At 38.6% G+C, this 27,094-nt stretch overlaps 1 protein-coding gene across 11 annotated transcripts in view; it reads left to right on the top strand.

Moving 5' to 3' along the window:
* Positions 1-804: 804 nt before the first annotated feature.
* UNC5D (unc-5 netrin receptor D) overlaps positions 805-27,094 on the top strand; it is a 505,816-nt gene continuing 479,526 nt past the window's right edge. For all 11 annotated transcript variants that reach the window (XM_074329674.1, XM_074329672.1, XM_074329673.1 and 8 more), the window contains exon 1: positions 805-1,238. In XM_074329674.1, the coding sequence (XP_074185775.1) occupies positions 1,136-1,238 (103 nt within the window). In that variant the 5' untranslated portion in view covers positions 805-1,135. The remainder of the gene's footprint in view (positions 1,239-27,094) is intronic.

The following is a 27,094-nucleotide window of genomic DNA, read 5'->3' as shown; positions in this document are numbered from 1 at the left end:
GCAACCGAGAGGTAAGTCTTCTCAACTTCTTCTGTCAAAGGCCCAGCAGGACTTCCTTTCCGTGATACTCCTTTTCCCTGATAAAGGCAATTCCCACTGCACGGATTAAAACAACCAAATGGGAACAGGAGTCCTCAGAAACAAGGGAGCTTTCTGAAAAGTCGGGGATTCCGGATTAATCATGGAGGGTCACAGACAAGGGAATTGAGGGATGGAAATAAAAATGAAAATCGATCACCTACCCCTTAATGCACCCATGATTGTAATTTCTACACCTCTTCATTTATATGTGTGCATATTTAGCATGGTTGCAATAATGGATTTATTCTGGTGTTATTTTCCCGCAGTTGGCATTTAAGTCTTTTTTTTTTTTTTCATTTACAATTTTCAGGAGTGATATCTGATCTGCTGTTAAAAAATGGAAGCTGGAGAGGCATGACTGTGAAAGAGCTCAAAGTTGAACAAAACAGAGGTTTCCTGGCAGCAGCACACTGCCGAGTTAGGCTGCCGGGCTGTACCCATCTTTCTACGCTGGATTCGCCTCCAAGGGCCCCGATGGTTTAGCTCACATCTTGACGCGCGTGCTGGTCTTCGGGAGCCCGGCTCCGGACTCGCTTCGGTCCTGGCGGAGCCCTAGCAATTTGAGGAGCGTGGAGGAACCCGGAGGCACGCGCAGCCGCCAAGGGGCTCACCTGAGCCTCCCGCCAGGCGAGGCCCGCCGCCGCCGCCCCGCCCTCCGCCCCGCCCCCGCCCGGCTCATTGGCTGAAGCTCGGAGGGGAGGAGACCGGGCGGCCGCGGGGGTCTCATTAGCGATGCGGACCCGGTCCTGTGCTCCGTAGTCCCGGACCCGGCAGCGGCAGGTTCGCTGCTATCAGCGCGGTGGGGACAGCTAACGTCTCAGGCGGCGGCCGTGGAGGCAGCGGTCGCCCAGCCGTGGGAGGCTATGGGGGCGCGCTTTTCCTCTCGGTGCCCAGCTAGCGGCGGCTCGGAGAGCCCTGCCCGGCTGCTGTAGGGAGCGGCAGTGGAGCAGACTCATTCGCTAAGGACCCCCGGGATCCACTCGCTGGGCTCCTGGCTTGCCGTGCGGCTCCCGGGCGTGGAAGAGGAACCGTACTCTGAAGCGGGGCGAGGAGCATGGGGAGAGCGTCCGCCGCAGGAGGAGGCTCCGGAGGGGCGCGTCGGTGGTTCCCTTGGCTGGGGCTCTGCTTCTGGGCGGCAGGGGCTGCGGCTGCCCGAGGTAAGCGCTGGGAAAGGCGGGCGGTGGGGCTGGGGGCGAGGCGAGGGGGACGCTAGCGGGACCCGCACCTACGGCATCCGCTTCTTAAGTTGCGCTCTGCACCTCTTCGCGCACCGAGCCTAACAGGGTGGTAATAGGGCAGAGGACCTCCGCGGGGACCACTGCCTCCCACCCCAAGTTTGCGATCAGCCACAATCCTACAGGTTGCTGTGACGGGGTCCCTACCCTTTATTCTCCTCGCTTGCTCTATTTTCCAAGCCCTCCCCAATTACTGCAGACTGGAGTACCCACATCTTTCTTCCAATCTCGCTTGCCCCTGTCCTCTACACTTCGTTCGAAGGCGAGATCTTTCATGGGTGGGCGCCCATCGTGGTGTCGGAGAGTTCCTGGGGGTGATGGAAGTCTCCGTTGGGTAGGCTTGAATGTAGAGGGCGCCTTTTCCCTTCGGGGAGCAACACCGACTGAAGTCCCCTAAAGCTTGACACTCCTCGGGCCACACTAGCCCGGGGTCCTAGGCTGCATTGGGCTTTCTTTCGAGGAGGCCGCTTGTGTGCGGGATTGAGGGGAGCTGTGTGCATCTTCCGCGTCTAATTGTACCTGTAGTGCCCAGCCCGGAGAAGCAGCTGGCCGGCGGCCACTCGCCCGGCGTGTCCTCACCCTGCACTGTGCCTACTTCAGCTAGAGAGCTCGAGAGCGCGGTGCCCCACGGGGCAGCAGGAAAACCGCTGTTTTTTCCAACCTAAAAACGTAGACCCCCATTTTCCTGGATCCTCTGGACTCCAGCAGAGTGAAATTTTGCATCTGGTTTCATCTCCACCTTGAGCGAGAACAGGGGCCATGAACTTAAAGCTACATCCCGCAGACTTGTTTTGAAGATGATCAGAGACGATTTCACACATAGCTCAAGTATTGTGGTTTACCTTTGAAATAATCCGGAAGCTTCTCTTTCCCGCCCTTCTTTGCCTTTCTCTTTTCCCGTGCGCCATCCATTAGGCTTAGAATATGTAATTGCATTAAATGATTTACCTGACGCTTGTCTGGTGGGAGGTGGAACTGATCTGACCGCCTCACCTCTGCTCTGCTGGCTATCTTGAGCATACTCTGAGTATCTGGGAGACAGAAAAGGATGGAAAGGATTGAGGACGATCATAAGAAAGCCAATATAATCTCATTTTTATAAAAGCTAACCGTGTGGTAAAAGCAGACCTGCTGCCTGGAATGAGGAATTAAAAAAAAAAAAAAGGTGGATAGAGGCTTTCCGTTTTATGATCCTGTTCAGTGACTACTTGTATTTAATTTCCCAAAAAAGTTTTTTTTTTTTCTTTTTTTTCAAATGGAGCAGGCTTTTTTAAAAGCAGAAAAGGTTTTAAAATGAGCCTCAGTGATTGCACACACTGGCTGATGGTGAAGCATAGTTCTTTTCCTTGCTGGAAGAAACACAAGATTCAGCCATTTAATTTACTATGGAGGATGCCTCCTTGTAAAGTCAGCTCTGAATTGTTTTTAATACACTGTTATGGAGAAAAGCAGGTCGTTTCTAAATGTTGATCTAAATGTCTGAGTTTCCCTTTGCTCTTTGCTGTGGAATGCCTCAGAGTGACTGAGTCCTTGTTCCGACTCCTTGGACTTTGGTTGGAGAATGGTGAAGTCAGCTTCAAACAAGAAGTTGGGACATGCCAAAAGCCTCTTGGATGGAGTTTTGCTGGCTGTGAAACTAAGGCTAGCACCTCTTGTCTGCAAGCTGTTCTATAGAGGTCTCCTGGAAAACATACTGCACACTCTGCAGGCTTATTTACAACAAATGTGTTGCACAGATCATAGTACTATTCGAGACACATGGAGTGGAGCACTAAATCTGATTAATATTTCCCTTGTAATATTTTACTCTCTGGGGCATAAAGCCCATTACCCTTAGCATCTGTCAGATACTCCTCAGTTAGCAGGCTGTGAAACCTGTGAAGCCACATGCATCTGCCTTTGGACAGGTGGGCACAATTGGAGTTTTCAGAACAAAGGGTGTGTTTCAACGTTACTTAAGTTCTCTCAGCCCAGGAAGGTGGCCATTCATTAAAAACAAGATCATGCTTGCCCAGTAGTCTCACCAGGCTCTTTATGGCTGGCCCTAGGTTCTTATTTATCCAAGTAAATGGTTTTTGTTCTGCAAACCTTTTCATGTTGATTTGAACCAAGATATTCTGTCTTCCCTAATCAGCAGGATATACAGAATTATTCCATTTGCTTTAATGATACAAGAATATTTAACAATGCAGTAGCATTTTCAATTATTTATCATTTGTTTTCAAGATGATTGCACCAACTCCTTGTGTTTTTTTCCTTTCTTTCCCATTTCATACTTAATCTAAAACCCTCTTAAAATCGGAGGGGTGTTTCTGATGATTGGCTTTGAATAGAATAAAAAAGAAAGCTACTTGGGGTAAGGAAGTGTCTGCAGAAATGATTAGTGACCCAAGGAACAATGTTCTGGTTCCCTCTTTTGTGAGCAAGACTTACTCGTCAGATTTATGTTCCTGACTGGTGCCATACTGTAAGGAAGATATTTTGGTGCCATGATTACTGTATATTTTAACACTTTCCAACTTAAAACAAGGTTGTTTAAAAGTTATTCATGACCTGCGAAGTGCTAATTGAATCCTCATCATGTTCCCATACTGACTTGTTTTAGTTCTTTGAAAAAAGGAGTCCCGCTGTTGATCTGGTGGTGATTCCTGTATTAGGTACTGTACATAAGGTCCTAGTCTAAAGGCAGGGTGGAAGATAATATTAGACAGGCTGAGCTTTCACACAATTCCTTGCTTTAAAATTTTTCCTGGATAATGAAATCTTACAATAACTGTAATAATGCATTAAGGGTAAGAGAAGTACACATTTATTTTGAAGTACACATTTATTTTATAGGCATAATTGGGTCATATGGTTTACACACACTTAAGTCCATTTATCTACCTAGCTCATACAGTTTTAAATCTATAGTCATTTCCTCCCTAATGAATGTTATTAGCCCACATCCACGCCCTTATTCCTTTCCCTTTCTGCAAAAAACAGTCCCTCCATACAGTAATGAGAAAAGAGTTGTTTCTTTCAATTTCCTGCCCAGGTTGTCTTTTTCTGACTCTTGGTTTTTGCTCTTACCTTGAGCATACCAGTGGCACCTTCTTTTCCAACTTGATAAAGTATTCTGCTCAAGAAATCGCTTAAGTATCTCAGTTCTTAAAAAGAGATGACTTTTTCTGTCCTGGCTTAGGATGGCAGCACTTGTCATCCATTTCCATAGTTTTACTATGAAAAATAATAATGCGCCCCTTACATTCTTCCTAACTATTTGGATGACACATCTGTGGGTCTCTGGTACTCCGTAGGGTGGGGAAACTTAGGGAGCCACACCAGTGCTCCATGAGCTCTCTCAGAACTGTAACAGATGGTTCTGACCCTGCTATCTTATAAGTTAGGGAAGCACTTTTGTATCCGTTTCCTCAGTGACTTGTAAGCTTGTTGTTTTTTTTTTTTTTTTTTTTTTAATTGTCCTTCTCCTACTAAATGTAGTACACAACTTAAAATAGTATCAACTTTAAAGATGTATCAAGAAATTGGTCATTCAGCAGATAGCAAATATTTGATACCTCTCCCTTTGCCTTTTCTTCCTCCTTTTTCTAACACGAAGGCTAGAGACCCAGATCCCATGTATTAAAATCTAATCCTAAAGACAGGTGTGCAAAGAAAGATTTATTCCATAACATCCTTATGAGGAAGGTGGTGGTGGTGATACAAGGTGTCCTGTTAATAGACAGGTGCTGGTGTTCACAGAGAGCCCAGATGTGTCCTGCTTCTTAATTACACCTTTGCCATTAATTCTGATTATCCCATATTCCAGGCAGTGCCACTTGACCAGGTATGTCATTAGCTTCTGTCCTTATTCCGATGCCTTCATGAACTAACAGCATAATGGAATAACCGATGGAAACTTTCCTCTGTCATTCTCAACTGTACGCTCTAGGTAAAAACGTTTATCTGCTCGCACCTTCATTTGCGTAATGGCCGATGTTGGCATGAGAACTACCATCATGTTGCCACTACTTTTTATATTATGCCTGTTTTTAAGAGAAAACATTTTTGCAGATTGACTATAGCACAGTAATAGTAATTATTGTATGTAGTATGTGCCATTGATTATTCTAAAAGCTTTATATATACTAACTCATTTAATCCTTAAACTAATGCTATGCAGTAAGTAATATTATTCTCATTTTTAAGATAGGAAAGAAAGGTCACAGAGAGGTTAAATAACTTGCTCAAGGCCACAGAAGAGCCTGGATTCGATCCTCAGTGGTCTGACACCAGCGCCTACAGTAAGACTAACTTTCTAAACTTCCGAAAAGAAGAGGACCCTTATGTTTTGATGACAAAAGTACTAAAATTATATCTCTATAACCGTGAGAGTTGTAAAAGAATTTAGAGTAGCTTAAATAAACCTATAAATATATTCAGATAAATCTTAGAGATTTATGTTGTATGAAAACAGCCACCCTCTCATTCAGCTTAATATACTTTGGGATTGGATTCACGCTTAACATTCAACATGCTTGTTTCTAATAGGATAGCTTTCTTTTTTATTTTTATTTTTTTCAATTTTGAATTTCAGCAGAAAATATTTCTCTGATTGAATACACCATCCATATAATGGCAGATCCCAAGGGACTATTTGTTGCCTGTCTTGTATTTTTAGCCTTGTTTGCCAAGAAAATGTGGAGCATGCAATTTGAGAATAGATTGTTAACACCAGGGGCTGCTGTTTTGGCTGTTTTGGGTACTCCTGCTGCTGCTCTTGCGAGGCAGATGGCTAGATTCATTTATAGAAAATAGATATTCGTTCTATTTTGCATTTCTACTTTGAAAAGAACTTTTAATTGTTTGTGCCACATTGCATCATATGGCCTTATTGTGTGCATACACATGCTGTGTGTAGATAATTTTCAGAATTAGGCGGATGTTAATGTATTCAGTTTGAACTGCATTAGACATCTACTGCAAACTCTGTTGTGCTTTTGGAGTATTTCTTTTGATAGTGGGTTTGTGTGCAGTATGGTTGTGTACCACGTATTTTGTTCTCAACTCTCCCTCCTTTACCTCCTCCCCTGACTTCACTGAACTAGAAATCGGGGACAGAAATGTTACAGTTGTATTTATGGGGCTAAAGTAAAAACAATAAACATGTGTTACACTTCTCATATGACATCAGACCACTATAAGATATAAAATATTTCCTACTATTATTTCCAAGAGAACACAAGTAAGGTGAGGCCTGTATTCTTCCTATATGACCAGGTCCTTCTGGCAGTTTCCTTCATATATAAGAAATCAGCAAAGCCGAAAGCTGTCTTCCAAGTGAAGTCTGTGACAGCTCCACTTAATGCAGCTACTGACTTTCTGCCCCTCTAATTTCTGGTTTACAACGTGCAAAAGAGCCCTTCTCCCCAGAAAGAGAGAGAGAGAGCCCTTGCCGCATGTATCCCTTGTCACTCCAGCATTGTAAGGATAGGAGGAATTATGTGGGAAAATATTGCAACAATGTGGAACTTGAATAAGAATGGAATTACAAATGCTTTGTTGTTACCTAAACTGAAACTGATTGCTCAGTCAGGTAAGTCCAAGGGAAAATGACAGTCACAGATATTCCAGAAGGTAGGTGATTGGCAAGGAGGCATAGGAAGTATGAGGTACAAGACGCCAAAGTGAAGAAATCTTTCTGACTACTTTAAGAACCCAACCCCCACTGGGATCACTATGTTTAATATCGTTCATACATTTTGACAACTTACTATAAAAGCAAATGTATTTGCTAAATATTGAATGAGAAGACTTACCTCTAAATAGTATATCTGTAGCACGTTGTAAGAGTTGTTCGAAAGAGATCGGTGGCTTCTGCTAGCAACAGTACTCATTTAGTAGTTATCATTCTTATTTGAATTTAATAAAATATACTGGGAGAGGAGGGGAACGAAATAAATGATCATGGGTTATGGAAGCTAAGGTGGTAACATTTGAAACTCACTAATCAGTGCTTTTCAAATGTTAATGTGCATTTGAATCACTGCGGATCTTGTCCACAGGCACTTTCTTGTTGAGTAAGTCTGGGGAGGGGCCTGAGATTCTGCATTTCTGACAGACTTCCAGATGACACTATCCGTGCACCATACTTTGGGTAGCAGGGCCATGGATGATATTAATTCAGGTTTTTTTATTTTCAATATTGTTTTTCACTTGGAAGCTAGCATGAAGTGGAATTTTAAAAATGCCAATAGAGGACTAGGCAAACACAAATGTCAGCTTTAACTCAGACAAACGCACAGCTGCTCATAAAACTAATAGACATTCAGGGAACACCATTCGGATGCAATATAATGTCTTACTTCCAGTATTTGTAAAGAGAGATGCAGTATTTTAAAAGTCTTGAGTTTTATATTGAAGTCATTGAGGACCCGTGTCTGCATCTTATTAATTTCTGGTAATAAAGTGGAAACGGAGTCCCTGAGAAGTTGAACAGTTTGCCCAAAGTCAGATTTCTGTTAAATAAATGGGTTCACTAACTCTCTTTCAGATTCCTTCATTTTATTGTATCTCTCGACCAGAGCTACACGTAAAATAATCTGGAGTTCAGGATAATGAGAGAACGAGGCTATAGTGAAGAGGTAGAACAGAACCAGTTGGTTGAAACAAAACAAAACAGAACAATGTCCAAATGGGGTGCTGATGTTTCTCAAGCAGCTGGGCTGTTGCTGTCTCAGCATGGCTTAGGGGCTGGTATTTGAGGATGTCTTCGCTGCAAGACAGTCATTTCTACTTGGCAGGGCCCGTCTTGTCCTGGTACTTACCCAGAACGTGGCCGGGCTTGTCCAATAGCTGGTGCTAAATAATATTTATGTTAAGGTATACATGATATTTAGGCTAAATTTTCTGGAATTTACTCAACATTGTGATAAAACATTCAGGAAAATTTAGTTGCCAGAGAAAATTAAATAACTGTAAGAGGGTTTTACATTTCTTTTCCTCAACAAAGTGTAAAACCTACATTCCTGGATAGACTATTCTGGAAAGATGATTAAGTGTAAGATGCGACATTATCATGGATGGCTGTTTTGAATAATAATTCATTTGCATGGAACTTGACACTTTTAAGGTACATTGACAATTGTGATCTCTTTGTGTTTTTCACATCCACCCTGATATTGAACAGATGATGAAATTAAGGTTTAGAGATTTTTCAACCAAGACCAGACAGGTAGTGGTAAATACTAATACTAGGACTGGAAGCTGAGTCTCCAAGTGGTGTCTGAGCTTTTTTGATTTCTTTACCGTGTAATTCTCTTTTATTGCCAAATAGATTGATTATCCTTAAGTTGGATGACACACCATTCTGCTCACATTACATATGCGATGGGGCTGTGGATGCATGAGCATATGTGACAGAGGAGGATAAACACATGAATAAACATTTTGAATGATAACTTGTGTTGTCTTCTTGGTCTACATGGTGTTAATGTTTCTCATGGTTATAAGCAGAAAAAATGACCTCACCTGGGAAAAGGAGTTGTAGGAAATGTGTCAGGAGTGAGTGGAGGAAAATAAAATAGTGAATATATTAAAAGTTGCACACTGTAGTATGGAATAGAGGTATGTAAAATACTCTGAGGAACTTGCTAAGCAATAATATTTTCTTAAAAATCAAAGGAATTAAAGTGTTTTTTAGTGTAAGTAAAATCACAAATTAGTACTGTAGTTTTATTTTTAAGGATGCCTTTATGAACACCAAACGCTTTTAGAAATATTATACTAGCTCCTCAATCTGCATAGTTTACTAAATACCATGTCTTTATTATTAAACTTGAGTACATGTGCTTTATTTTTTTTTCTGTGTACAGATACAAAACAAGATTAAAGTCTTTTGTATATTAAAGTAGTATAGTAGCATAGTGCAACTGGATTTCCAATAACAATTTTCATCAATGCATCTTTAAGAATTATCTAACCTATTTTTAATAGAGATAGGGAAATAAAATACAAACTACAAATAGAATCCTTTGCCAGAGAAATGTGTGTTAAAAGCGTTTTGAAAGGAGTTGGAAAAAGTTTAACTATCGTGAATCTAAATAGACAACCCTTGTGTCTCTGTCAGTCTGGGGACCAGAAGCTACAGTGATTGCCAGCAGCTTGCATCTGGAAATTTCCAAAATTATATCTCTTAAAAGAAGTAATCAGGTGGCTCACAGGTTTTATCAGTGTGAGGTGTGTGGGTGGGATGTAAGTGTTTAGGGGTTTGCTTTAAAGAAATAAAGGTGAATAAAAAATTTGTCATTAATATTGTTTTTCACCTTGGAGAAAAAACAAAACAAACAAACATTGGATATTTTTTCAAGTTTAGCAGACAGGTTGAGATGTACGTTAACCTCTGGGATAGCAACGTGGAAAAGACAGCTCTATCATATCACATCCTGCAGCAGCGAAGACCATGACTTGTACAGCCAATTGTTAATAATTGTCAAAGTGATAAGTGCTTTAATGCATGAATATCTGTGTGTATGTATTACATATTAGCAGAATATCATATATCATCATAGCAAACATATCGTTAAGGTTTAAGCTTCTATGCTATTAATTTAAATGACATAAGGGACACAAACGAGATGTAGACACAATTTTCCCTTGCAAGTCCGCTTGTTAATTCATGTGCTGCCATTTCTCTCTCCCTCCGCGGTATCTCCCATCCAACCCGCAGCGCTCAGGCTCCTCTTGCTCCTTGTCTCTTCTCAAGTCAAAACTCCCTTCCCATTTAAGGACTGTGGTGAGCTGGACAATTCAAAACCATGAGGCCTTCAACATTTCACTTTTTTCCTTTGGTCCTTTTCATTTCTAAAATGAGAAGAAATGACTAAATGATTTTTAAAACTCTTTCCTGCTGTAACATCTTACCATGGAAGCCATTGTTTTCAGCACCACTTATTCCCAGTATTTTTATCATTTCAGAAAGCCTTTCTTGGTATTTTAAGTGTATCAAACCTTCAAAACACACACACACACACACAAAAAAAAATGCTGTGGAAGTAGAATTTTCGGGACAAGTTAATCGGATTTCAGGGATGATGCTGGTAAGCCTTGGCTTGAACATTTTCAAGAATGTACCAACAACAAAATAAATTTAAATTTATGTATCAGTTTCTCTTAAATCAGTGGTTGTAAACTAAGGCATACATGTGCAACTCCAGCAGCAGAAGTGAAATGAGTGGAAAATGGCCCACTGGGTTCTGAACCCCTCCACTGCAGCTGGTCATTGCTCAGTTGGGGGCAAAGGTCCACTGTTGCTAGATTGACTTTCTTTTTTAATAGAAACCGTATATATTAAATTTCATGATGAATTTCCTGATTTGAAGTCTCACAATATTTTAATAAAGCACCTTTGATTCAAAACTCACAAGACATGGCACTCAGCCTTCCAGTTTTTCTCAAATCAGTGACTTTTTCACATTTTGTTGAGATTTAAAGGATGGGGAGCCAGTCGATCCTCATTTTCTGTAATTGTCTCTGAGCTATGCATATAGCACAGCCTTTTCTGGCTTTGTGGAAGAGTGTTATCAAAAAGCAGAAGATGAAAAGCATGTAAGTAGCCTTTTAGTGTACATTTGATAAACATTAATTTGATCACTGAGTTTCTATGTCCCTCTAGTTCCCATTTGTAAAGAAGAATCATAAAGTTGTATTGCTGAAAAGGACCCTAAAATTTCTAGACCAAAGCCCAAATCTCTACACAAACAAACGAGGTCTAAAGAAGCCAAGTAGTTGCTTAGCTTTTTGAGGTCATTTCTGTCAGTGCTTGCCCATGAACCCAGAGCTTCATTTTCTCAGTGTTGTTCTTGCCTCGTTCCCTTTAGAACTATAATAACAAAAATAATCAATGCAGGCACAAAGAAATTAAAAAAAACACAAAAAAACACACAACAAAACAAAACACAAAAACAAAAAAAAACAAGATACTAGAAGATTAAAGACTATTGATCATTTTAGCTTTCTGTTAAAAGATGTTTTCCTTTTATTTAAAATGTTTATATATATTTTAAATGGCTTTGAAATAGGGTAGATTTTTCCCCCTTTGGCTGTGTTCGTAGTCATAGACTCTTGGGGCTATGATTTTAGGGGCTCCAGTGAGTTCAGTGTAGCAGAGCTAATTAATGCTATAAAAGAGGTTTGCTTTATAGCTGTTTTGTGTTTGTGTGAAATTTAGGGTAAGTCTTAGGCTTTTGTTCTAATTACTAAAACTTCTGTATCCTTGGTAGTAAATTTGTTCACTATGAATCCACTAATAGATCCTAGATATTTCTAAGTATAATTATTTATAACTCTATACAGAGGAAAATATATATTCACTTTATTTCTGCTAATAAATAAGGGATGTCAGTGCCATGAGTTAGAATAGGCAATGCTGTGCTTTACCCAAGGAAATGACTTTAGAATGGTATTTGCCACACAGATGAGAAAATTACTTCTAATCACCATTTTTTCTCTATTTAAATCTGGATTTCAATGCGTGGTAAGAAGGTAACACTTTCCAGGTTGAGTGGTTAGATAGTCTGTTGTTACAAGGTGGCGTTGTTGAGATGGCTGCAATGGTTGGGAAACTCAGGATGCTAGTCGAGCAAATTTTAATGCGCACAAGCACTGACTTGTGCTTCTTAGAAGAAAGCTTTTGATGTTGGCAGCAATGGGCCAACGATGGCTTCAAAAGGCCATAAATCTGCATCCAAAGACAGTGGATATACTTTTAGAAGCTCCAGTTGCTTCTCATGCATTCCCTATTCTTAATTTTAAAGTGAATTCTGCATCGTGGAAGGCCATGAGAACTTGCAGAAAGCAATCCCTTGTACTTGATCTGGAGCTTATAAACTCTGGTGACTCTGTCAAGATTATTATTCATGTTGAAGCCATCTTGCAGGGGAAGTGTTAGACAGTAGGGTGTTTTAAAACTTCTGATTTTTGGAGATTAGGTGTCAAAATATGCATGGTTTGGTTATTTTTAGCAATTACAGTATCAGTGAAGGATCTTGCTACTGAAAATGGTGGTCAAGTTTTAAATTTATAAATCCTTGGTCATCCACCAATCAATTTTTTAAAAACTTGCAGAAAAGCAAACATCTGTAGTATTGTCACCCGTGGTTAGGTGACAAAATGATAAACCGGCACTTTCAATGTGCTTAGGAATTTGTTTTTTAGCTTAAAATTGGTATTTAATAGTTTAACATGTGTTTAAACAGTTTTATTGAAACATAGTAGATTGAAAAATGAGCACCAAATGTTTAATGTAGCTCCTGTTTATAGAAATACACATGTGTAATTTAAATTCTGAAGAGAAACGGTGTAACTGATGTTCACAATCAGCTGATAGCAGGACCTCCATCTATGAACAATTAAATCAGTATCTCAGGGGAGAGGACCCACTGATGTTTTCTTTTTTTTTTGGTTCCTCAGATGAGTCTTAGTTTGAGAAACCAAGATTGAGAGCTGCTGATTTATTGGGTGCCTCGATTGTACATAAATGTGGAAACTGATCTTTTTTTTCTTCAATTTAGAGAAGATATTTGAAAATCCGTATCATCGCAAACATGTATGGGATGAAGGTGACCGCTCACGGATTGCCTCGCCCTCTGCATTAGGCCTTATCTTTCCACATTGAATCTCAAATGACTTGGGAGAGTGAAATTGAATGCTGGCACAAAACGTTTCAGGCTTTGGGAGCTAGACATTTCCTGCTAGGATGGAAAAATTGAGGTTTTAATAAAAGGGATGAGATTATATAAGACACGTTATATGGTAAGGGAGGAGACTTTTAGGAATACATGGTTGAACCGCATGGTTTTCTTCTGGACAGAAGCACAGGGCCCACACATGGAGATTCCTATTTTCTTTTAGCACTCATCTAATATCTCCTAGGCCCTGATGTGAATGATGAGTGATCATTATTATAAGCAGATTAATATCTGTATTGGTTGTGGTGTCTGGAGGATGTAGGCATTGTAGTTCCTCTTACAGCATAGGACAAGGTCCCGTCAGCATGGCTGCTGTTGACTAAGACATAGGCAGGGACAACTGGCCCACCTCTGCCATGTTAGGAATACCGGCATAGGAAATTCTTCCTAAAGTAAGCATTCTGATATTACTGTCCTGTTCACAACTGCCAGTGATAACCTGATGTTTGAAATCAAATACAAATTCTGTAAGACATTTTGTGATTTATTAATTGTTGCTTATGAATAAATGTAGTTTAAATAATCAAATTAAAATGGATATTTGTGAACTTACCACCATACTTAAGAAATAGAACACTATTAGCACCTATCTGTCTGTTTTTCCTTTAACCCACCCCTCAGATTTTCCTTTAGAAGCAATCATGCTCCAATTCTGTGCTTATCATTTCCTTGTTTTTATAAGTAGTTTAAACAAATATGTGTGAACTCCTAAACATAGTTTACTTTTGCTTTTATTAAAAGATATATTAGAATTATATTGTGGGTGTCATAGTCTTCACAAATTTGTTTTCACACCCAGTATTATGTTTCTTCTATGTTATTGCGGATCCTATTTTTGATTCACTTCTCTCAAGTACAATATTCGACGGTGTGACTAAACCATAATTGATTTATTTATTTTTCTGTCACTGAAATTTAGGTTGTTTTCAGGTTTTTCTTCCTATTATGAGAAGTATTACTAAGAATATTCATGTGCATGTCTAATGTTACATCAAAATTACACCATTTCTCTTCATAATTTAAATTACACACACATGTATTTCTATAAACAGGGGCTACATTAAACATTTCAAGTGTTTCTCATATATCTGAGAGTAGATTGCTAAGAGCTAGAGCATAAACATGTCAAATTTTCCAGATAATGCCAAATAATTTTTCAGCAATATGTGAGTTAATTTTGTGGACTTAGTTTTCATATCCCTGATTACTAATGAAGTAAAACATTTTTTCATATTTTTCATTGCCGTTTAAAACACCTACTTAAGTCTTTTGCTCATTTTTTCTGTTGCTTGTCTTACTGAATTATAGTTTTAAATGTGTGTGTGTGTGTGTATTTTTTCTGTTTCTTCTCTTACTGAATGATAGGTGTTTTAAATGTGTGTGTGTGTATTAATAATCCTTAATGTGTTATGTATGATTGGGATTTCTTCACCCAGTTATTATTCATTTAATTTTAATTTATTTTTTTTTGCTTTATGGTATTTTCTGATGGCTTGAATTTTTTGTTATCTTCTCGTAAACTAAAGTTAAATTTTAATGTAATCAATGTTATCAATTTTTTTATGCTTAGCTCTTTTGTGTTGTACTTAGGAAATTCTTTTTTATTTTTTTAAGAAGTTTTATGAGTTGATTTGAGCCAAACTGATGATATATACTGGGGAGTAAGACCTCAAATGCTCCCCAGAATAAGTTTTACAGCTTCTTTTATGTATTTGAAGTGAAGAAAGAGACATAAGGATGATTGGAGAAAGCAAGGTGAGGATTGGGTTATAGGATAGCTAACAATATTATGTGCTCCTTTGAGGGTTAACACCCACTTCCAGGGGTATTACTTCTGGCACTTCAAAGGTGTGTTAACTTAGATGCACAAGAACAATGGACAATGTTGGCTTAAAACCTTTCACTAAAGAAGTTATAGGCCTGGGATATTACTACCCACCATGACTCTCACAGTTAGACATGTATGATCAGATCACCTTGTGAGGTTACTTTTTATAGAAACCCTTTTTTTACATCCACAGTTCCCGCTTTTGGTCATAAATCAATCTGATGGATGGATTGGTGACCAGCCTTTTGGTCGGATAGTGTGGTCTCGCAGCACTAGGGAGGCTTATTCCTAGAAAGTCTGAGTATTGGCGTCATCTTGTTGACCATTGGGGATGGGGCAATACTTTAACTATAGAATCTGATGTGAGGCCAGTTTTTTCCCAAAAGGGAAAGGCAGGTAATTTGAAGGCAGTCAGGTCTGATGGCCTTCATTGCGGGGGAAGACTGAATCATTTCTATTCTGTAAACTATCATGATCTGAGTTTTGCTTTCTGTCTCATTTTTCTGTATTTGGGATCTAGTATAACATTTACATAAACCATGAAAAGAATATTAACAGTTATACAGGTTCACTAATCATATAGAAAAACCCAAAGAAGAAGTATAAGTATTATTATGACTAATATCATTAGCAAATACGTAAAAATAATGAAACAAAATGGATTTTGTGTTCAGTATCAATCCAGAGATATGTAAGCCTTGTCACTGTCTTGGGAATGCTGTCTACCTGTAGTGTCGGCGGCTTCTCGTCTTTGAGCAGTCTTTGATGTTTGTAGATGGTAGATGAACGTTTTTTGTTAGGTGCCTGATAATGGAGGGTGACTTTTATTTGATGTTCTTTCCAAAAAGCAGTATCTAGAGTCTTTGTCTTCTGGGACCTCACAGTGAAAGGAAGCAGTTACCAACTTAGCATTTTCTTGAAGAGAATCTATCAATCCTTGGCAATAGTGTAAATGTCTGTTTTCAATAATGTCAGCTCAAAAGTATCTTCATTTACTTTAAGTTCAGATGCCAGGGAACTGGGAGGAACCAGGCAGCTATATGGACCCGACAATTCATTTAATTTACAATCATTGTTTACCCATATGATATACCCTAGAAGCTTTTCATCATTTATTTTACAATGCTTCCCATGCAATTTAGCATAAAAAACATTTTTTGAGGTGTTCCAGGAGCCCTTCTGAAACACTGAAAAGTTTTTTCTACACATACATATCTTCTCACAAAAATATTGTATATATTCACACACATGCACACACAGACGCACACACACACACACCTCATGAACTAAAGCTTTAATTCTAAAGTAATTGTTGTTATCAGTCATTTTTGCTTAGCAATTTTGTGTCTTAGGAAATGCTTAGGAAATTGTTCCTAAATCTCATAAATATATTCTCCTATATGTCTTCTAAATTTTATAATTTGGTCTTTCATATTTATGCCTTTAATCTACCTAGAATAGGTGTGTGTGTGTGTGTGTGTGTGTGTGTGTGTGTGTGTGTGTGTGTGTGTAGTGTTTGAGTTAGGGATTTAATTTCATTCTTTCATGTGAATAACCAATTGTCCCAGAACCATTACTGAGGAGTCCCCCTCCTGTCTCTAATGATCTGCAATGTCACTTTTGTCATGCATGAAAGTTTCATGCATGCATGGAGATTTTTATAGGCTGGCATTAAATGTTCTTCAAAACAATTTTAACAAACCTTTCTGGTTTATTTTCTACTGCCCTCTCATGTACCCTCTACTCAACTGGACTCCACGCTATACCTTAAAACTGTCCCCAAATTTCCTTTGTCTTGTGTATTTTGTACTTCTGACATGTTGCCTTGTGCTATATTTATTTCTCTTTTGTTTTGTATTATATGTTAATTTTTTAAAGTAGCCACGCACGGTGTTTTGTTCATATTTGGTACAGAATATGGTGTCTTTCTTAACAGGTATTTGATAAATCATTGAGCTCACTCCAGAACACCTTTCATCATCCGTTCCATAGGCAAAGGACTGAATTATTAGATGCTGTCCAGCAATATGAAGAATACGAAGATATTAGAAAACAGGTGAAGAGACACATATGTGACAAGTTCAAGACCCTTATACTAGTTGAGTCCATTGCCAAGTGATATTCACATACATGCAGACACTGGGTGTTTCCCACGTGCGCTGTGCTGACTCACATCTCTGCATTTGTTCATGCCCCTTGTTCAGTACAACTGTTTTATGGAGCACTGTCCGTGAATCTTCGCCCCTCCTAGAGAGTAATTGCTTATTAAATGATATATCTGCATACCTTGAGTCACTTCTGTCATTGCACCAATCAGACTGTATTTCAGTTCTTTTTATAAATCTCTCTTACTCTTGATTTGTACCATCAATTGACAGAGAAAGTTTTCTTTTCTACTGTGTCTCAATACCAAGCACAGGGCTCTGTTTGTTATAAGGTTTCCATGATGTTCTAAATAAAAACTAAAACCTTCCAGTGAACTTATAAGTATGTTCTGTCATTCCACCATTTAGGTGTATAATTTGTTTGGGTGAAGTCATTGTGCTGCTCCCACCAAAAACAAAAACAAAAAAATACAAAAAATTTTTTGGGGATGACAACATTATAGGGATGATAACACACTCCCACAATGTTAGCTGCAATCACAATCTGAATTAGCTAAAGAATGTGGCACATGTATTTAAAAGTTCCATGTTAGGGAAATTCTTCTAGGAAAAAAGCATGCCAGGTTTCTGATTGAATGAGGCTGTGTTGTTGGGAATTTGTATAATCAGAAAAGAACTTAAGGGTCCTAGGTATTTGGGTTTAGGGTCCAAATAAAAGGATTATTGGAAAAGGAATGGCGATAAGAGGGCACCAACTGCAAATGACCCTGCGGACCAACGAATGGCCCTGGAAAACACATCCTGAGATGATTACAGTTTTAGAGTGAGCTTTTCATAGAAGTACCATGCAACCTCTTTGATATAAGTCATGAAGGTGGACTCTTAGTATATACTTCGCCTGTTTACTGCAGGGAACTTCCAGGTAGGAGAACATCAGGAAGCTGAGTCACTGAATCAGCAGGGCTGACAGCAGGATTTTTAGGAGCTGGTACTCTTCTCTGCCCTGTAAGTCATGTATGTGTGAACTAAATGGTTAGATTAACACAACTAAGGAGTCAGGAGCTTTATTTGTATCTATTCCAAATAGCTCTTTTAGATGAATTTTTCCTCTGAATTATAACACTATTATGTGTTCATTGTAAGAAGTTTGAAAATATAGGAAAGTATTGAAGAAAAGAAATCCCTAACAGATAATCCAAAAGTGAGGACCTCAGGGTCGTCCTCCTGGTAGAAGCCACATTCCTTATGGTGCCTCTGTTAGTCTGCAGCTCTCTGCTGGTCCCTCCTATTTCCCAGCTTTTGGAAACAGGAACAACCAACTACCCAAGTATTAAAGCAAATACTTTAGTTCTGCTGTCCCTATCTTTTCAGAATGTTCATTTCTTGGTAGCAGATTCTGAGTACCGTGTTTCCCCCAAAATAAGACCTAGTCGGACAATCAGCTCTAATGCGTCTTTTGGAGAAAAAGTTAATATAAGACCTGGTCTTATTTTACTACAATATAAGACCAGGTATAATATAATATAATATAATATAATATAATATAATATAATATAATATAATATAATATAGTATAGTATAATACCTGGTCTTATATTAATTTTTGCTCCAAAAGATGCATTAGAGCTGATTGTCCGGCTAGGTCTTATTTTCGGGGAAACAGGGTATCTCTGTGATACACCTTCAATGCTTCGGATAATGTGAAACTACCACATATTTGTTCTTTTTTTTTTAACAACTGGCCAGAGCTAGTGGGCATACCTTTTTAGTGCCCCAAGACCACTGGCAGCAAGCTCTTCAGAAGAGTGTCATCGTAGCGCTTTGTGTTAATTGAGCTAAGTAAGACACCAAAATCATTTTTTATCTCTCAGTATTAGGACGGTAATGAGTGGATTAATACTTTGATATTCAGAACAGAGGTGTTTTTAATTTTATGTATGTACGCATGTGTATATGTATGTGTGTATGTTGTTTTTAACTCTTCCCAGCACAGCTTTTAAGAATAGTTTTCCTATTCCTGGTATGTTACCACATGCAGCAGGTCCTCACATAATGTTGTTTTGTTCAAGCTTGTTTTATTATAACATTAATGAGACGCCTAAGTGATATAATTATCACTTATATCAATTAGCCTATGGTAAAATTTTCGTTATACATTGTTTTAATTAAAGTCTCAGAACCTATGGATGCAGTGAAGTTGAGACTTCTTGTACTAGTTTTATCTCAGTATCACAATGAATCAGACCTTGGCTAATAGGAGCTGTTCTTACTATTGTAGTCTTACATAAATAGGGATACATTTGTTTAAAATATGTATTCTTACATGTATAGAGGCTGTCTCAGTTGTGGTAAAGCTTTGTCTCTAAGTATCCAAGAGCAGTTACATCATTACCTATGTTCAAATTATACTCTACTTTTTTTTTTTTTTTTTTTTTGAGTTGGATAGAAACAAACAGTCATATGGAATTTTCATGGGAAAATTAATTAAGATTATAGCAATTAATCTTTGCCAAGCCCCTTTCCCGCCTTCATCTTTCACTGATTTATTAATGAAATGCATCTGAAGTAATTAAGATGCAGAAAAAATCTGAAGACCATGTTTTTTGGCAAGCCATGATTTAACATGTTCTCAATTAATTTATCTGTCTACCACCACTATCCCTCCTGTTGGAGTACTCGCCTCCAAACTGAAAGCTTCTGCAACTCCCAACCTACAAAAGTGTTTCTCCTATGAATGTATGTATGGTATGATATCAGAGTTTTGTACCTGGTAGTTGTCTGTGTAGTGAGTTGAATATCTCTTTATGTTTCCTCATAAAACACCTTGATGACAGTGGCTTGTTGTTTTCTAAATCTTTCTATACTTGTTGGTCAGCACATTTTAGTAATTCAAGGAATAAGTGAATAGATGAATGGACGGATAATTACCAACTTACAATGAATACTTGTGTGCTAACTGAGCTCTGGCTGGATAATTTTATATGATACTGTGAAAGTCTGCTATGTGCCACTTATTATACTAGATGCTTTATACACACACACACTTTAGTTCCTACAACATCCCTATAAGGCGGGCATTATTACCTGTTTTACAAGTAGGGAAATTAAAACGCAAATGTACTTTTGCAAATCCAGACTTGCGAGACGTGGAACAGTAAGAATTTGAGCATAGGTCAGTTTAGCTCCAACATATATATTCTTTTGTAATATTTTATCAGGGGGCCTTTGGACTTTATAATGAAGATTTGCAGAACCTTCCAGGATTCTTTGGGTATAATACTTCTTTTAATGCCAGCTATAGTTTGTTTTCCAAAGTAGCTTTCCCAGCTACTTCTTAGTCACCAGATATGGTAGTGGTTCACTAAGCAAATGTGTGTTGAAATCCGTCATTGTGGTTCTGTCTTTGGCTGTTTTCTCTGATATCCGCAGTTTATAGATTAGAATTTTTCCTAATGTGTAAGTGTCCTTGATTCCCAGTCCTCGTTTTCTCTTCGGTAGTTTAAACACTAAGTATAGAAATGATGGAGTCTGGTTCTCTGGGGCCCTGGTTAGCTGGTAGGCCACTATGCTGGCTTTTAAGCTGGCCGGTGACTAGACCCAAATTTGCATGGTCCTTGCTTTCCGGGGCCTAACTGATGCTTTCTGTACATCCACAAAAAAACTGCAACAGTAAGCCCTCTGCCATGGAGTCAGTGTATGACTGACCTTGCTTTGGGCAAAGATTGTGCCTGTGTTGATGTACAAACTAATAATAGTTGGGGATATTAATTATAGGGCAAATGATCACCTCAGGTAAAATTAGTAACCTGCATTTCTAACTAGGCTTTTATTGCCTGAGACTCACTAAGAGAACCCAATGGGGGGCTGTTTGGTCAGGAGAATTAACATGTGTTCAACACATCTATGCATAGTGCTGGCCAGATTACAGGGCCTTTTTAATTTTGTCCTCAAAGGGAATTGCCGAGGTGGAATTAAAATTAGAAGGCATTAACTAACTTTTCCTTGGTCATACATATTGTAAGTGATAGATCTGAATGTATTTCAAATCCTTCCAAAAAGACATTTATTGAATATATTTAATGTGTACATATATTATTTTTGAAAGAGGCAATGAAGAATAGTGATAAAGCACACAGTCTCTAGAATCAGATTGTTTGAGTCAGAATTTAGTTTTTAGCACTAATTAGCTGTGTGGCCATAGGAAAACTACTTAACCTTCCTGTGTTTTAGTATCCTCATCTGTAAAATGGGCACATGTAATAGCACATACTACATAGGAGTATTGTAAGGATTAAATAAATTAATACATGCAAAGGACTTAAAGAAATTCTGATGCATGCTTTTTAAGTGTTGTATTACTACTAATGTGTTTGACTCACTGTGCTAGAAACTGGGATCTAGAACTGCTCTTCCCTCTGGCTGATTGTGCCTTAAACAAGACGAAACCTTATAGTCCATGGAGAAAGGAAAAATGCAAATGTCCTTGGGAGAGCAAACTGTGGGCTTGTTCTGAGGTGGTAATTTCTATAGCCCAATTCTTTCTATCAAGTACTTTCTAATAGCGAGGTGGAGAGGGTGGAGAGAAGCAGCAGCCATGCATTGAAAACAAGTCTGTGGATTTCTGAAAGGAAAGAGAGCCCACACACCAAGGAAAAGCTTCTGACAAGGAGAGCAGGTGTTCAGCGGGGGTGGCTGCTGGTAGGGATGGGAGGGGGTAGGTCGTGGAAACAGGTGTTACCCACGTTACAATCTTGTCCAGAGTAGAATTTCTCAACAGGTACAAGTTCATCATTGTGGTAGTTTGGGGAAGAATTGGTTTCACTGACACCACAGAGATTTGAATGGAGGCCGATGCATTGAGTTTTGTTTTCCAGCCATGGACTCCAGAGTGCTATAGATAAACATGTAGGTGCTGTACCACTCCCCAGTACATTGCCTGTTCATTTTTACCTTTTCCAAGTGAGCACTTTAGACAGTCTGATTTACTTTTTTTCCCTCCTCCCTGAAACAGAGAAGTGCTCTTTAGCACTTTTACCCTTTGAAAATATAAAAATCACTCAAGGGCATTCATATTTTCAAAGGGCAGAAGCAACGTTAGGGAGAGAGAAGAGTGCAAAAAGCTGACTGGCTGACCTTTTTTTTTTTTGTAAGTGCTGTAATGGAAACACATACGAGACATACCCTCCATACCCGGTGTGTAGGCGCTGGTAAGAAGGTAGACGACACATAGAGGGTGAGAAGACAGAGAGAGATGCATATGAGGAAAGTAAGATAGCTTTATTTCATGCTGGGAATTGATTTGATTCTTTTCATTTTTAACTTGCTGGAGAAGAAACATTCCTTATCATGTTTCCCCAAACCCATGCTAAGATACAAATAAGTGGTGTCCCTCAAAATTTAATTAAGAAAATGACTGTTTCCTTCTATGGCATTGATTTACCAAATCTCTGACTCCTGAGAACAAGATCAGAAGCATCAGGAACTTGACAGTATTCCTGAGTGAGTTTTGCCTTTGTAGTGGCAGGTATAGTTATGTCTCCTCGAAAATGCAGAGAGAACAGTTCACCTGTCAGGTGAGAAACAAATAACTGAGTTACCAGCCAGGCCTATTATCTTAGCCCCGCACCGCACCTGCGCACAGCAGACATCTCTGGAGCGTCCATCATCTGAAAGGGCCATATTTTATCCAATGAGGTGCTTACTACGAGCAGCTATAGAAATGATCTACTAACTCAGGCTTCATTGGCAGTACTAGATTGCCTTCTGTGCTAGATGGGCTGTTTGCCTCCTCCCCAAAGCACATACAAGACAGTGTTATCTGCAAGTGGGATTTTTACTTATTTACGTTTCTTATGAAATAGAAATGTGAATAGTGGCATACAGCGTTCATGGTAGTTGTGATTCTTAAATGCCATTTGCCAGAAATGGTGTCTCCTTTTGGGTACCCCAGGGATTACAGCATTAATCACCATACTGAGGCGTATCCTCGGACCCTTGTTCCAAGAAGGCGTGCAGGACACTGCTGGCTGTTTACAGGATGAGTTGGGCAGGGGTTTGCTAGAGTCTGAAGTCAGTAAAGAACATACATGTACTTTGCCATTTCAGTGACTCAGTGGTATTCTCTCTCTCTCTCTCTCTCTCTCTCTCTCTCTCTCTTATTTTCTCTTACTCTCTCTCCCTTTTATTAAGGTAGCCTGCACTGCTCTGGTCAGGAGATAGGAAATATCTTCTGTGTGGTAGACTTTAAACTCTTCCTTGAGTTTACTGCAGAGAAGCAATTAATTGTGAAACTATGCAAGAGTTTATGATGCTGTTTCAGATGGACGTGCCCATCAAAGGGCCACTTAAAATTCATGCACAGTAGCAACTGTGAAGGAATCCCTAAGACTCATAAATAAAGCAAACCTATCTTAATTTATTGCCGGTACCTTCTATACCCATTGAGCTATTCAGAACCCCACACAATTGATGTTTCTTTCCTCCAGTTATTTCAGTAAAAAATGAACTCTATTTTATGCCACACAAGCATGCTAATAAACCAGTGTTTTGCTGCTTATAAAGGCAAACTGTCACCTGTTAAAATATGTAACTGTCATAAAAAGATAAAAAAGGATCATTTAATAATGATGAACAATGTGCATGTGGCATAAATAGAATCCAAAAAGTAAACAGCAGTTTATTATGTTAGAGCCACCCAGAGCTATTCCTTAATGGAGGGCCCTCTGTGCTTGTCTTTGCAGTCGTTCTGTTAAGGGAAATCCAGCCTAACTTAACAGTGATTCGTGTGTGTGTGTGTGTGTGTGTGTGTGTGTGTGTGTGTTCAAAGGAGGCTCATTATTGGTTCAGCACAGAGAGCATTGCGGTTATGGAGGTTATGGAGGGTTTTCAGACATAATTCCTAACCGATGAGAACAATCTTAAGGGCTCCATGTTTTCTCGAGCTTTATATAAGGAGTGTTTAAAAGTTCATTGTGCAGGTAAGTTTGGGAAGCAGGTTGTTTTTAATTAAGCATCTCCTGCAAGTTTTTTCTTCCAATGTTGAAAGCCAAATATATCTCTAGAAAGAATATATCTGATACTACTAAATAAAACAAGTGCTAGCAAAAAATGAAAAATGGGTTTATCGTAGCTTCCTGGGTTTCTTGGTCTCTTTTTAGTGACCTGTATGAATAACACCTCCACAGGACAGCACTGAAAACTCTCCAGATTTCCTTCATGATGTGAGGGGAGGATTGTTAAGAAGTGGGACAATGTTAAATTCGCATACCTATGCTCAGAATTTTAATAGTCACTGGGGGCTCTTTGGTTTTGGTGCAACTAATAAGAGATTAGAGGGAAACTTTTTAAAATTAACAAATATCTCATTTGTAGTATATTGAAATTCAGGAATGAAAAACCAGGAAAGTTATTACAATAAGAGCTTCTTGTCTTGTAATTTCTTCCTTCTATTTCCAGTGAGTATGTATTTATATTGACTAATTACAAATTATGGCCAGATGAATAAATATTGAATATTTTCAAGGTTGTATAAATATTAACCCCATAGACCACCGTGGCTTCTGAAATATCTGGCCTTTTATATTAGGTTCTATTTGAAATGATTTAAAAGTGTACTTAACTATTGAACACAGGCTTACCAGCTTAAAAAAATCCTTTATAAGCATAGTTAAATTGAAAGCATTGTATTCTGTAGGAAACATTTTCACCCAAACCACAGGGAGCTAAGATTGTATTGAATTAAGAAGGGCTTCATTGGAAAACCAGAGTGAGCTAGTTTCTGGGACTGGGAATTTTAGTTGCTTGTGTCCTCACAGCAAAATGTCCCCCTCTCAGTGAACGTTCTTGATCTGGAAATTTCATTTCTCAGCAACATGTTTAAAATCCTTGTGTTGTTTGACAAAGTGATTTATAGACATAAAAACAATCACTTCATAAATTCAAGATGGAATCTTGTAACATTAAGTACTAGAGCAAGCTTTCGCTGCCTTCCTATATCACATGGTAATTTGTTTTCAGTACCAGAAATCTGTTTTAAAACACTTATTTTTATTACTCCCCCCCCAAATCAACAGCAATTTTCTGTTGCCTTTATAATAAAGTACAAACTCCTTGATAATGTAATTTGGCCTCAATTACTCTTCCAGCTTCATTTCTCACCACTACCCACTATGGACTATATACGCCAACCACAAAAATGTACTTTGAACTTTTCACTGCTCTGTACCCTGACATAGTCTCTTGTTCAAGACACAGATTTGCCTGACCTTCCTATCAGGCTGACAAACTCCTACGTAGTCTTTTAAGCCCATTTCAAAGGTGAGCACCACTGGAAATTCTCCTAGTAATTCCACCGAATGAATCACTCTTCTCTGAAGCCAGTACTCAAAACGTGGCATTTATTGTATTAAATTGCAATTCATAGAGTGCCTATTTCTGTAAGTTTGTACTAAATTTCAAGGGACTGTCTTTTATTCATCTGTGTGTAGCACATTATAGATACTTAAATGATAAATTTTGAAATTAATAATGGACTTTTTCATTCAACCTAGTGGTGATGAAACTCCACATCTATGGCTTTGTATCCAAAAATTATGACTTTAGGCTTGAGCAGAGCATTTAAATAATAAGCTTTGATAATGGTAGAGTAGATTTAAGAATATGAACTGAAAAAGTCGTTGGACTTTAGGAGTGAGAATTAAGGGGGTGATTTTTTTCAGTTCTCACATACTCCTCATTTGCCCTCTGACTTGCCTTGTGGCTGTCAGCAGATTTCCTAGTTTACAACTTTCTCATTTGACAAATGAGAGTAAATAATATTCTTCTTCTTACTGCATGGATGGAAACTCCATTATTATAATATTCCACAGATTTATCAGATTTGTTCACATGTGAGCTTTTTTTTCTTTCTCTTATGAATAGCCTTAATAATAACAACAATAATAAATACAACAGACTGTCTTAATTAGTTATTATGACAAATTGATAAACTGTGTGTAATTATCTTTATAGTAGTGGCTGGTGTGCTTTAGTATATTCCTCAAATTAAAAGTAAAACCTTGTGTCCTGCCAGATTTTAAATTATAAGATCTGAGACTGAACTGCATTGTTCATTTATATTTTTATGAACCTCTTAGCTTTGTACAAGTCTCTAGCAGACACCTGCTTCATGGGCATTTAAAACAGTGGCTCATAACATACAGTAAATTTATAGACAGTCATTTCTTACAGTCGCCAACTTATGGTACTGTACTTGTGACTGCAATAAAAAAATCAGTATTTATCTCTTTAACTTTTCACATGGAAATGTGCCTCTAAAGGTACATTATAGGTACATTACTATATTACTGGGGATGGCTTTCAGCTATTTTTCATCAGCTAAGCACATCTGTTTGGGCAAGCTTTGTTTTTAAAATATATACATGTCACAATAATCACAACTGATCTTTTAAAAGATATTGATGTGTTCTGTCCTCTACTTATATTTCAGGCAACTCACCATCCTTAAAGAGAGTGTGAAAATAGGATTTCAGAGATTCCTTCATTCAACAAATACATGTATTTAGTGTCTATAATTTGCCAAGCACTGCTATAGGCACTGGGATAAGATGGACAGACGTCCCCCCTCATGGGGCGTCCCTTTTAATGGATATGCTCATGTAAAATAAATTGCAACTCTAAGGATAGCTTTCTAGAAGTTTCCGTGTCAGTTCTGTAGATAAGAATATCATGGCAAACACAGTGAGTATGGAAGCTCTTTTTAGCTGAGCCTGCAGTGTGGTCTTGTTTAGGTGTAATGTATGGTCAGTCTGCCCACTACTGAAATAAAAGTCCAGAACACACAACAGCAGTGGAATGGAGTTAATGCTATGGTGTTTTTGACACTGTTGGATTTCCATTATAAAAGTGAGTTTGCATTGCTAGATGTTCATACAGCCCAAGACAAAATGGAAAAATGTGTAAAAAATACATATTACTTAAAGTATAAGTTCAGTTGTCTAGCTGAAGAATGTAATTTTCTTCCCCATTTTTAAATTGTCATTTTAAGTGACTGTCAGAGGTTAGGTTCCGTGTGTTGCACATGCTGGGATGCAGGACCAGCACATTGGATGTTCATTG

Source organism: Rhinolophus sinicus, linkage group LG04 (genome assembly GCF_036562045.2).
Source record: "Rhinolophus sinicus isolate RSC01 linkage group LG04, ASM3656204v1, whole genome shotgun sequence".
NCBI classification, from domain to species: domain Eukaryota; kingdom Metazoa; phylum Chordata; class Mammalia; order Chiroptera; family Rhinolophidae; genus Rhinolophus; species Rhinolophus sinicus.
This window is presented reverse-complemented; position numbering and strand designations above follow the sequence as displayed.